General features: G+C 42.4%; 1 protein-coding gene across 1 annotated transcript in view; it reads left to right on the top strand.

Annotated features, from left to right (window-relative positions):
- GRK7 (G protein-coupled receptor kinase 7) overlaps nt 1-12,758 on the top strand; it is a 34,017-nt gene extending 21,259 nt beyond the window's left edge. The window contains 4 exon segments of the mRNA XM_036267464.1: nt 1,827-1,920; nt 1,923-2,024; nt 2,027-2,081; nt 12,149-12,758. Of these exon segments, the coding sequence (XP_036123357.1) occupies nt 1,827-1,920; nt 1,923-2,024; nt 2,027-2,081; nt 12,149-12,758 (861 nt within the window).
- Nucleotides 12,759-12,984: the final 226 nt, after the last annotated feature.

Here is a 12,984-nt window from a genome sequence, read left to right as displayed (position 1 = left end):
AATTACTCCTCATTAGTGCTTGAGTAATTTAACTGTTTTCCTGTTATATATGTAAAAATTATTAGAAATTTAATATTACTAAGGCATTACATACACTGTGCATATAGAAAACATATGCTTAAGCAATTGGGGGAAAAATCACATAATGAATACTAAAAGGCTTTCCAACCTTTTTCATGTACTGAAATGCATATGAATAATCAGTATGTGAAACCATTACATATATACATTTCTTGGTATTAACACTAGATTCTGGTCTATTGTCTTTATTGATGGGCATTGTGGGTGTTTCCAGCTTGTGACCATTATGAATAATGGAGCTAAGAAAATCTAGAAATAGATCCCTTTTTCTTTCTTCTGGGTCATTTCTTTGAGGTACACACTCCAAAGTTAAGTAGCCTGGTTGAAGGACAGGAACAGTGGATACATCTAATTTTCTATTGCTCTAAGTCTTACTGCTCTGATGTAAGATTATTGATATTTTAAGGTGTTTCTTGTTTGCATTTTTTATTGCTGTAGAGGTTTACACATTATAGTTTAACCCAAAGCAACTTAGTTTGGAGGAAAACATTATTATGTACATATATACTTTATCATTACAAGGTATGTTGTAGGTAGGCATTAAATATTTGTTGAATGAATGAATGAATGAATGTATTAAAATCACACACGGTCACAAAAAGACAAATACTGCCTGATTCCAGTTATATAAGGTACCTAGAGTATTAAAATTCATAGAGACAGAAAGTAGCAGGGTAGTTGCAAGGGGCTGAGGAATGGCTGTTTAATGGGTACTAGAGTTTCAGTTTTGCAAGATGAAAAGAGTTCTGGAGATTCGTTGCACAGTGGTGTTGAACTACACATTTAGAAATGATTAAGATGGTTCAACGGTTAGAGTGTTGGCCCAAGGATTGAAGGGTTTCAAGTTTGATTCCTGGTCAAAGGGATGAACCTGGGTTTCAGGTTTAATCCCTCGTCAAGGTCAAGGGCCATGGGGGAGGCAACCAATTGATGTGTCTCTCTCACATCAATGTTTCTCTCTCTCTTTCTCCCTCCCTCCCTCCCTCCCTCCCTTCCACTCTATCTAAAAATCAATGGAAAAATATCCTCAGGTGAGGATTAACAAAAAAGTAATAATAGTAATAATTATTATTATTAAGCTGGAAAATTTTATGTTCTGTGTATTTTACCAATATAAATTAAAATATATATTAAATATTAAATATATATATCTATTAAGCCCAGTGGTCATTTGGTATATATTGTCATAGAAGTGTGCCTACAATATATGGTATGCACGTTGAAAGAACATGTGGGATTTTCTAGATTAAAATGACTGTTAATTTATTAATGCAGAGACAGACCAAGATGTGTGATGTTAATATCAGTGCATAGCAAATAGAGTAAGAAACATCACAGACTAGATAACATTATGTGAACATTCAAAATTTGCAATAAAGTACTCAACCTTACAATCTGAAAAGAATCATGCATCTAATTTCCTATTATCTGTGATTTAAAACAGAGGCAGTCCTGGCCAGTGTGACTCGGTTGGGTGGAGCATCATCCTGTGGACCAAAGGGTGTTGGGTTCAATTCCCAGTCAGGGCACAGGCCCCGGGTTTTGGGTTTGGTCCCGAGGTGGGGAAAGTGCAGGAGGCAACCGATTGATGTTTCTCTCTTACATCCAGGTTTGACACAATGCCACACCAAATAAATTAGGGTTCCCTTAACAAGGAAAGAAAAGGAGAATGGATATTGGATAAACAATCAGCAATGTCTGGTAGACTCACATTAGTGTTGTTTTGTTTTGTTTTGGTTTCACAGGCTGGAACCAATGGTTATATGGCTCCTGAAATCCTAATGGAAAAAGTGAGTTATTCCTATCCTGTGGACTGGTTTGTAATGGGATGCAGTATTTATGAACACCATTCAAGGATTACAAGGAAAAAGTCAGTAAAGAGGATTTAAAGCAAAGAACCCTGAAAGAAGAGTTTAGATTTCAATATGATAACTTCACAGAAGAAAAGATATTTGCAGACTTTTCTTGGCTAAGAAACCAGAGCAACGCTTAGGAAGCAGGTCAACTACCATCTAATAGAGATGATTAGTGAAGTCAGCATTGTCCACAGGGATTTGGAGACTACTTTGGATTAATGACAAAGCCTTGGGATTAAGTAACGTTATTATTGTCCTATTATTATTTGCTTATTATATGGTTAAGTATTTCTGATACTCTCAAACACCATTTGAAGTGAAAATTGAAGATGCAAAACAGCATACATAAAAAAAGAAGAGCCCTGGCCAGTTTGGCTTAGCAGTTAGAGCATCGACCCATGGACCAAAGAGTCATATGTTCAGTTCTGATCAAGGGCATGTACCTTGGTTGCAGTTAATCCCTGGCCTGGTTGGGGTAGTGCAGGAGGCAACCAGTCGATGTGTCTCTCTCAATCGATGTTTCTTTCTCTCTCTCTCCCTCACTCCCTCTCTATCTGAAGATAAAGAAAAAATATTCTCGGGTGAGGATTTAAAAAAAGAAGAAGAAGAAAATATATTATTCAAATAGTTGCATAGACTATTTTGAGAGGAGTCTTCAAGGAACATATAGGATTGGTCACCTCTAACGAAGAGAAATTTCAGGCTGGTGACAGGGATGCAAATGAGGACTTTTAATACAAAACCCCATTATTTTTAAAATTTTGAGCCACGTGAGAAAATTATCTATTCAAAAATTAAAGCTCAAAATAAAATAAAAATGGGCAGGAGGTGGGATGGGTGGGTAGGTATAATAGTTAATCTTAATATCAACTTGACTAGGCCACAGTACACAGACAGTTGATCAAGATGTTTTTGTGAGCCCTGGCCGGTTTGGCTCAGCAGTTAGATCATCGGCCCGTGGACCAGAGGGTCCCCGGTTCAGTTCTCGTTAAGGGCATGTACCTCGGTTGCAGTTTGTCCCCAGCCCTGGTTGGAGTCGTGTGGGTGGCAACCAGTCGATGTGTCTCTCTCACATCGATGTTTCTCTCTCTCCCTTTCTCTCCCCCTCCCGCTCTATCTGAAGATAAATGCAAAAAAAAAAAAAAAATCCTCGGGTGAGGATAAAAAAACAAAAACAAAAACAAAAGCCCTGGCCTGTTTGGGAGCGTCGGCCTGTGGTCCAGAGAGACCTGGGTTCGGTTCCTGCTAAGGGCACCTAGGCACCTACCTCGGTTGCAGTTTGTCCCCAGCCCTCGTTGGAGTCGTGCAGGTGGCAGCCACTCGATGTGTCCCTTTCACATCGATGTTTCTCTCTCTCTCTCTCTTCCTCTCTCTCCCTCTCACTCTATCGGAACAAAAAATGGAAAAATGTCCTCGGGTGAGGATAAAAAAAAAGATGTTTTTGTGCAGGTATTTTAATGAGATTAACATATAACTCAGTAGGCTGTCAGTACAGTAGATTGTTCTTCATAATGTGGATGGGCCTCATCCAATTAGTTCAAAGAGCCTTAATAAAAAAACAGACTGGCAGCCCTGGCCAGTTTGGCTCAGCGGTTAGTGTCGGCCTGCAGTCCAGAGAGTCCTGGGTGTGGTTCCCACTAAGGGCACGTACCTCGGTTGCAGTTTGTCCTCAGCCCTGGTTGGGTTATGCGGGTGGCAGCCACTCGATGTGTTCCTTTCACATTGATGTTTCTCTCTCTCTCTCTCTCTTTCTCCCTCCCATTCTATCTGAACAAAAAATGGAAAAATGTCCTCAGGTGAGGATAAAAAAAAAAAAAGACTGGCATTCCTTGGAAAAGAGAATTCTCCTAGAAAACCACTTTGGACTTGAACTGCAGCTCTTCCCTGGGACTCCAGCCTAATAATCTACCCTAAAGAGTCTGGACTAGCCAAGCCTCCACGACAGCGTGAACCCATCATCAGGGAGAACAAAAGAAGTTTCTCTACCCTCTTAGGTTCAAGAATGGAGACCTGCAAATTAAACTAGGGAAAGGCAGATTTTTATTCATGTGCATACCCAGTTCACACAAAAATGTGACCAGGAGGTGGTTAGAATTGGGGGCTTATATCCCGCCTTAATTGCGAAGGGGAGGAGGACAAGGATCGGTAGCAAACAAAGGACATCTTAGCACTGGAGGAGGTGGGGAGGGCACCGGGGAGAACAAACGCTTCTTAGGAAAAATAAATGGGCCCTTAGGAGAATAGATGGCAGATACGATGGTTTTGGGACAATACTGCTAATTTCTGTCACTGGTGATAAGTCAGTCAGTCTTCCCTGAAATTCCCGGAGAGATGATTCACAAGTGAGTTTTTTGAGAGGCTCTACTTTTATGCAGATACGCATCCACTGACCCTCAAATGCCCTCTGCTAAGAATAACTTTTGTGCCACTGTGGTGCATTCTGGAACCTTCAACATCCCATTGGTTCTGCTTCTCTTGAGAACCCTAGCTAATACCATGGGATATTTTAAGGTTTAGATATAATGAATGTAAAGTGAGATATGATGTATGTTAGGAATCATTCAATAAGTGAAAGCAATTACAGGTTTCCCCCGCTGTCCAAAAGTACAGCTGAAATGGAGTAAAGCACAGAAGCAAATGCCATTAATTTATTTGGAAGCATTTTTTAACATCCCCAGACCCCCCCCCCCCCAAATAACCAATCAAACCGTACCAAATACACTTAATCACGCCCAGTCTTATGCTAGCATAACACCTTTACGAGCTCTCTTTGGCTTTTCTGATAGGACACCTCTTGCTAACAGATGCACAAAATAAGTGGAGACAAAGCAGAGATGCTCACAGACACAGTTAAAAACTCTGGCGGCTTGATGCTGAGAAGCTGAGTGTAGTTCCTGGGGAAGGAGTTTGGTGGGGCCCTTCTCGCTGCTTGGGGTGCATCCTGCCTCTACAATGGCTGCTGCAAAACAAACACTAAACCCTATTTTGGCTTTTTGCCTTTTTTCATAAAAGCGAAAATCCTCTTCAGATTTCTTTCAGTGAGTGAAAACAGGTGCTAATGTAGGTCTTTCGTAGAAGTGCAGTGGTGCTGCCCTGGACGGTTGGTTGGGTGTTGTGCCGTGCACCAAAAGGTCACTGGTTTGGGTCAGGGCACAGGCCTAGGTTGTGGGCTCCATCCCCAGTAGGGGGCGTGCTTGCAGCGGATCAATGTTTCTCTCTCTCCCTCTCCCTTCTTCTCTCTAAAAATCAATAAAAAAAACATTTTAAAAGAAAGTGAAGTCATGTAACTCAAACTTTCGAAAAACAGGGGATACCTGTATTATTAATTTGTTCTAAGGGAGATAATCAGATAGTTTGACCAACCTGTGAGCTTCAATGGCTTAACTCACTTGGATTGAATCTTCAAAATCTAAAAATACATACAAATATGAAAGTTACAACCACAAAGTTAGGTGACTGATTTTCAACATGAGACCGGAACTTAGGCAGCCCAATTACTCTGAACCGTCCAAGTAGTGCCAATGGAGAACAACGCTGCCTGAGCTCAAAATGCTTGACTATGGAGGCAAGCGTTTTATTTTTACCCTGATACTTTTAACAGTGAAACAAAATTCATTTGTAATAACTTTTGAAACACGACAGATAACCGAACTAACAAGTGAGTGTTCTTCATTAGATGGGACTGCCCTGGCTGGTGTGGCTCTCCTCCTTTGCCTTTATGGGTCTGTGAGTTAATTTTGCAGAGAAAGCAAAGCTTTTCTGAGCATCTCTTAGGGGTTCCAGATAGGGTCAACCATGGTGTTTTCCAATAAAATCAAAGGTGAAGACCACTTAAGCATTTTGCAGGTTTTTTTTGTTGTTTATCTTCACCAAGGATATTTTTTCCATTGATTTTTAGAGAGGGTGAAAGAAAGGGAGAGAGAGAGAGAAAGAGAGAGAGAGAGAGTGATCGCACGTGCCCTGACCGGGGCCAGGGATCAAACCTGCCACCCAGGCACGTGCCCTTGACCGGGAATCAAACCCAAGACCCTTCAGTGCTTGGGCCGATTCTCTAACCAATGAGCACACCAGCCAGGACAGTATTTTGCAGGTTTTATTCTGATCAATCAATGCAGCAGAACAAGAGCAAATACCCATGCATATGTCTGACTGCAGTGCTTCTCCAACACACCATTTCAGGCCAATACCCACTGTTCTTGGCAGACCAGACCCCATAGTGTGGTCCTCGAGTTTGGGCAGCTGGTATCTTGTCTTCATTGGATGGTATAAGAAAATCCATTGTAATCTCCGTGTGGGGGATCAGTAACACAAGAGTCCCTGTTGATCTCAGAAATATATTCCACTCCAACAAACAGGAGAAGTCTTCATGCAGCTGCCAGTTTGGCTATTACAAAAGATGCTGCTTCCATCAGTAACCTCTCCTCTTGGTCCAAGAGGAGATGGGCCAAAAGAGCCCTGCACAAAGCACCCAGGGCAAGATTCAAGAGTGAAATCATCTCCATGCCATTTCTAAGTACAGATCTGAGGTGAGAGTCACTGGTGCAAAAGATCAAAGTGGTCAGCTCTGTGGTGGCCTGGATGCAGAGTAAAAGAAATAGAGGTTGGAAAGCCTGGTCTTCTATTGTTAGCAGCAGCAACCACAGACATTATTTGGAGAAGGGCATTGTTATGTAAATTTCCTGGGCCCACAGACCCAGAAAGAGGCCAACAATTCTAACATTGTGTCAAGAGTTTATTAAAGGAACTTACGTAGGAGGCATGTCTTGGGTGGTGGCAAGATACCATGGACATCCACGGGGCAGGTGATAAGGGATTACATAGATCAGGGCAGGATGGATGGGGAACTGACGAGGGGAAAATGACTAACATACTTGCTTGGGGCTGGGCAACAGTCTGTTCAAGGAACCAGCAGCCCACCTTGGGCCTAGGGGAGGGTCCATCAGACAGTCTCTGAGGGAAGTTTCGAGAGGCAATCTCTGTTCCAGCCAGGATCTAGCTGGCGGATCCGGTGGTAGTCAGGCAGTGGTCACATTATGGAATAGTCTCTCCTCCATACACACAAGTCATGAGCCCTGCCTTCCAGGGGCATCTAGTTGGGGGTGTTGAAGAGCATAAAGAAAGCCTCAAAATGGTCTTGTGTGACTCATTGCAAAAGGGCTTCATTCAGCCATTCTGACGGACAAGCCCAGGCCATCTGGGTTTATCCAAGTTAAAGCTGCTCATTGAGTTAAAGGTACCCTCTTGATCTCTGGGACAGTGTGTTCGTGCCTGCCAGTGGCCAACAAACAGCTGCTCATGGCACCTGGACCCATTCCAACTCCTTTGTTCTCTTTGAGACCCACAGGCCTGGGGTTTATTCCTGATCTACTTGGATGGAATTCTAGCTCTAGCCTTGTTCTGCCACATTTAAAATTTATCTGAACATCAAAGTTACAACTAAACTACAGAACAACCATCATTCAAAACTGCCTGAAATCAAGCTGAATGGAAGTCCTACAACTACGGAATTAAAGCAGCAGCCACAACAAGACTGGTAGGAGGGCGAAGGCAGACAGGCTGGTCCCACACCCACGTGTGGCGGATAAAAATCAGGAGGACACCTTGGCTGGGAAGGTCTTTCCTGAGGACTGAGGGGGTCCCCGTCCCACACCAGGCGCCCCGCTCAGGGTTCCAGTGCCAGGAAGAGAATCCCCATCACTTCTGGCTGGAAAAACCAGCGAGAACTGAGGCTCAGGGAGGCTGAGGCAACTGGAGCCCCAAGCAGCTCCTCTTAAAGGGCCCACGCACGGACTAATCGAACTCACTTCCTCTAAGCTTGGAGGGGAGGCAGCTTGAGGGGTGCCAGAGGCATACAGGGAAGAACTGAGCTGTTTGGCATTGGAGCAAGGGCTGGAGAGGGGGCTTTCTCTGGGACAAACGTGCTGTCAGAGGCCTTTGTTCCTTTGGTGAGCCCTTCCCTGGGGCGGCAGACAGCTGCCATATCTGGGACTCCAGCAACCTGTCTCACACTGGTAGTTCCGCCCTGGTGAGTCCCTGAGGCCCCGCCCTGCCCCACCCAACTTTCAGGCCCACCCAAGCTGTTACCAGTTGCTTAATAATAGGATTGGCCTGTGTTGGATCCTGCTTCAGGTTTTCCTAAATTTTTTCAAACAAGCAGCATCTGGTCTCAGCTAGCCCCATAGCTCTTGTTAAGTAATACACAGAAACAAACACAGAGAGGCAGCCAAAATGAGGAGACAAAGAAACAGGTCCCAAATGAAAGAACAGAAGAAAACTCCAGGAAAAGAACTAAGCGAAATGGAGATAAGCAACCTAACAGATGCTGAGTTCAAAATACTGCTTATAAGGATGCTCAATGAACTTAGTGAGGGCCTCAAGAGCATTAAGGATCAGTCAGAAATGAAGGATGCACAGTCAGAAACAAAGGAGGCACTAACTGAAATAAAGAATAATTTACACAGATTCAATAGTAGAGTAGGTAAAGACAAGAAGCAAACCATCGATTTGGAATACAAGGAAGCAAAAAATACCCAATCAGAACAGCAAAAAGAAAAAAGAAGCCAAAAAAATGAGGATAGTGTAAGGAGCCTCTGGGACAACTTCAAATGTGCCAACATTCACATCTTGGGGGTGCCGGAAGGAGAAGAGAGAGAACAAGAATTGAAAACCTGTTTGAAACCATAATGGCAGAAAACTTCCCTAACTTGGTGAAGGAAACAGACATACAAGTCCAGGAAACACAGAGAGTCCCAAACAAGATAAACCCCAAGAGGCCCACACCAAGACACATAATCAAAATGCAAAAGGTTCAAGACAAAGAGAGAATCTTAAAAGCAGCAAGAGAAAAGCAGTTAGTAACCTACAAGGGAGTTCCCATAAGGCTGTCAGCTGATTTCTCAAAAGAAACTTAGCAGGCCAGAAGAAAGTGGCAAGAAATATTCAGAGTGATAAAAAGCAAGAACCTACAACCAAGATTACTCTATCCTGAAAGCTGTCATTTAGAATCAATGGCCATATAAAGACTTTCCCAGACAAGAAAAAGTTAAAGGAGTTCATCACCACCAAACCGTTATTATATGAAATGTTGAAGGTTCTTTTTGAAGAAAAAGATAAAATATATGAACAAACAAAATGGCAATGAATACATATCTATTGACAATTGAATCTACAAACAAAATGAACAGGCAGAACAGAAGCATTCTCATAGATACAGAGAACATTTTGTTGGTTGCCAGATGGGAGGGGGTTTGGGGGAATAGGTGAAAAAAGTGAAGGGATTAAGAAGAACAAATTGGTTGCTAGACTGACAAACCTCAAAGAGAAGGGGGTTGGGGGTGGGAAGAAATAAACCAAAGAACTTATATGCATAACCAATGGACACAGACAAGAGTGTGGGAAAAGGCGGGAGGGGGGTGGGAATGGGGAGGAGGAGGTCCATGGGGGAAAAATGAGGAACATCTGTAATACATTCTACAATAAAGATAAAAAATAAATAAATAAATAAAATCGATCTGAAACCCACCCCACCGCCCAATCTATCTGATACCCTAAAATGTCGGGTATTGTTGTGTAAATTATACTTCAATAAATCTAACTTTATATATATGTATATATATCCTTGAAGCTTCAGTTTATCTAAGTTACCCTTCCTCAAGGCTCTTACTCTACAGGATATAAACCACACAGACATTGGGCAGTATTTCTAGTAGATGGCAAACCTGTATTTTCCTTTCTTTCAATTGATGTAGACTTGATGGCCTTTGGAAGATAAGAGAAACCTTGTAGTATCTCAGGATGCAGCTTTCCATATCTGTCTTTTCAGTCGGGTTATAATGGGGAAAATCCATGGACTTCCTGGACAGGGCTAAGCCGGAATCACAGAACAGTCTGGAGAATGGGTGGACATCAGATACCTCCAAATGAATGTCTCTTTTTCATAATAACATTTTATTACAAATTTTCTTTTGAAAGATTCACCAAATTTCCTTGCTTTCTCAGATGCACAGCTATTTATGAATGCAGATGTTCAGAGAGGTAAAAATACAATTTAAAAAGTGACAAGGTTGTGGTAGTAAAGTGTGATAACATAAGTAAGGGTTTAACTTAAGTTGTGTTAGCTGGAAGTAGGCTCTGAGTAAATGTTAGTTATTGTCACTATGCATAGTAATGGCATTATTGTGTTTAGACTCTAGTCATCTTACTGGGCAGAGTCTGCTTCAGTCATACGATGTGGTGGGGAGTCTCTAACAGCATGTATGGGGAAGTCCTTAATCCTTTTGCTAAAAGCTTTTCACAACTGGAATGAAAAAAAAAATGTAAGAGGAAAGATCATGAATGTGATTAATTTTTATTAAGGTTGATTTATGGCAGAAATTGACTTCTTCCAAAAGGAAGACATTTCTTAGACCAGCATATCTATTCATATAAAAGGAAAAATTTTTAAATCATTTGAATCTGATGCCACAAAACAGCCCCCTTTTTATTTGTTTAAAACGTGGACTTAAGAGGAACCAAGGAAAGTATGTAGTAGGCCACCAATAACGTGGTCCCCAAAGATCCCCACCTCCTGGCATCTTCCCTTTTCTTAGGGTGGGCTGGACTTACTAATTTGTTTCTAAGAAATAGAATATGGCAGAAGTGATGAGATGTCATTTTCAAGAATAGATAATAAAAAGACTGTGCCTTCTCTCTTGGACTCTGTCTTCCCACCCCCACTTGTTCATTCTCTCTCTCCCTCTGATCATGTGCCCTCGGGGAAACCAGTGACAATTTTATAAGGCAGCACTATGGGGAAGCTGACTTAATGAGGAATGGAGGCTTTCCAATATTTATGTGAATGAGCTTAGAAGGAGATCCACCCCCAACCCCAGGTGAACATGCAGATGAGACCACAGCCCTGACCAACAGCTTTACTGCAACCTCACAGGAGACCGTGAGCCAGACGCACCCCGTTAAGCCATGTCTACATTCTTGACCCACAGAAACTGTGAGATAATTAATGTTTGTTGTTTTAAGCCACTAAATGTTGAGGCCATTTGTTACACAACAATAGGTAAATAAACAAGAGATTACACAACGGGAACATACATTTTCCCCCCTTATTCTGAGGCAAATGCTGGAATAATTTTTAACACAAGGAAGGAAGATTTGCTAACAACCATAGTCTTGAGAACCAAATGTATACTCATTCATGTGATTAAAAATTACTGATAGATTTTTTTAAAGTCTTTAAAGATGATTGTGCCAGTTAGGGAAGGTAGGTGGTCTCCTAGAAATCATGTCATATGAAGAGTGAGATCTGAGTGTAGTCTATTAAAATGTTGAGTGGTGCTCATGTACAAAGAGACCTATTACCTTGCTCTATGTGACCCGGAAGCGCAGAGCAAGAGACAAGGACCAGAAGTGCAGGCAAGCAGGATCTGGCCCCACTGATTTTTGCTGGCGTTTCATGGAAACACCAAGAATAAAAGTCGTGTCAACTGCTAGACTCTTGAAAAATCACACCTACATGTGGAAGCTGTCTGCAAACAATGAAAAAGCTACTGTCTGCATAGGGTGGAATTGTGAGTGGTTTTTAAAGTTATTATTTTCCTAAATTATTCTTATTTATTTATTTTTTTTATTTTCTGTTCAGATAGAGTGGGAGGGAGAGAGAGAGAGAGAGAAACATTGATGTGAAAGGAACACATCTAGTGGCTGCCACCGCATGACCCAACCAGGGCCGGGGACAAACTGCAACCGAGGTACATGCCCTTAGCGGGAACCGAACCTGAGTCTCTGGACCGCAGGCCAACGCTCTAACCGCTGAGCCAAACCAGCCAGGGCTAAATTATTCTTTATGTCATTATATTGTCTTCTCAATTAAAATGTGTTACAGCCCTGGCCAATTTGGCTCAGCGGTTGGAGAGTCGGCCCGCGGACCGGAGAGACCCGGGTTCAGTTCCTGCTAAGGGCATGTACCTCGGTTGCAGTTTTTCCTTGGCCCCCGTTGGGTCGCGTGGGTGGCAACCAGTCGATGTGTCTCTCTCACATCGATGTTTCTCTCTCTCTCTTCCTCCCTTTCTCCCTCCCACTCTATCTGAAGATAAATGCAAAAATGTCCTTGAGTGAGGATTTTAAAAAAATGTGTTACAGAAAAAAATGCTACCCCCTTTGTATTGTTAGCAGGTTTCCTGTTTTGCTTTGTTACTGACCATCTCCTTTCATCACAGAGAAAAGTCTGATGATCCCAGGAAACACCCTTTCTTCAAAACCATCCACTTCCCTCGCCTGGAAGCAGGCCTAGTTGAACCCTCATATGTGCCAGACCCTTTGGTGGTTTACGCCAAAGACATCAATGACATTGAAGATTTCTCGGAAGTTTGAGGAGTCGAACTTGAGGATAAAGATAAGAAATTCTTCCACAGATTTGCAACAGGTGCTGTCCCCGTAGCGTGGCAGGAAGAGATCATAGAAACGGGACTGTTTGAAGAACTGAATGACCCCAACAGGCCTGCAGGTTGTGGGGAGGGTAATTCATCCAAGTCTGGTGTGTGTTTGTTATTACAAGTTGCTCGCTCTGCCAGACGGGCAGCAGGAGTCTCAGCCGACCTAATCCTCGACTGTTCTGTCAACCTAAAAATTTTAAAAAGGCCTTTCAAAGAGAGAGGCAACAAGCCGTTGCTGGGATCCATAAGAATAGCTATTTGGGACCCACTGATTCAGACCGAAGCCCAAATAGTGTTCCAATTAGGAGACAAAGCAATGGGCATTTATGAGAAAGAGAAGGGAAACAATTACATCAACAGAAGGAAGGCATTTCTATTGGTGCAGATAACATAACACTGTGATCTTAATTCTAAAGAACGTTTTTAAATTTTCAGTCTAGTAGTCATAATAATTGCTTTCTTGTTATCTTTGCAAACAGATTTTCAGGACATAATGTTGCTCTAGGTCCAGTCCAAAGGTTATTTTGCCCAGTTTTAATATTCCAAAGATTCGGGGCTCAAGACGAACAAGGCAGTTAGTTCCTCGGGCATGGCGGTCGTGGCTCCGTTTATATGACTGC

This window comes from Molossus molossus, unplaced genomic scaffold (assembly GCF_014108415.1).
Source record: "Molossus molossus isolate mMolMol1 unplaced genomic scaffold, mMolMol1.p scaffold_m16_p_18, whole genome shotgun sequence".
NCBI classification, from domain to species: domain Eukaryota; kingdom Metazoa; phylum Chordata; class Mammalia; order Chiroptera; family Molossidae; genus Molossus; species Molossus molossus.
Note: the sequence above shows the minus strand (reverse complement) of the source record. Positions and strands in the feature narration are given on the sequence as shown.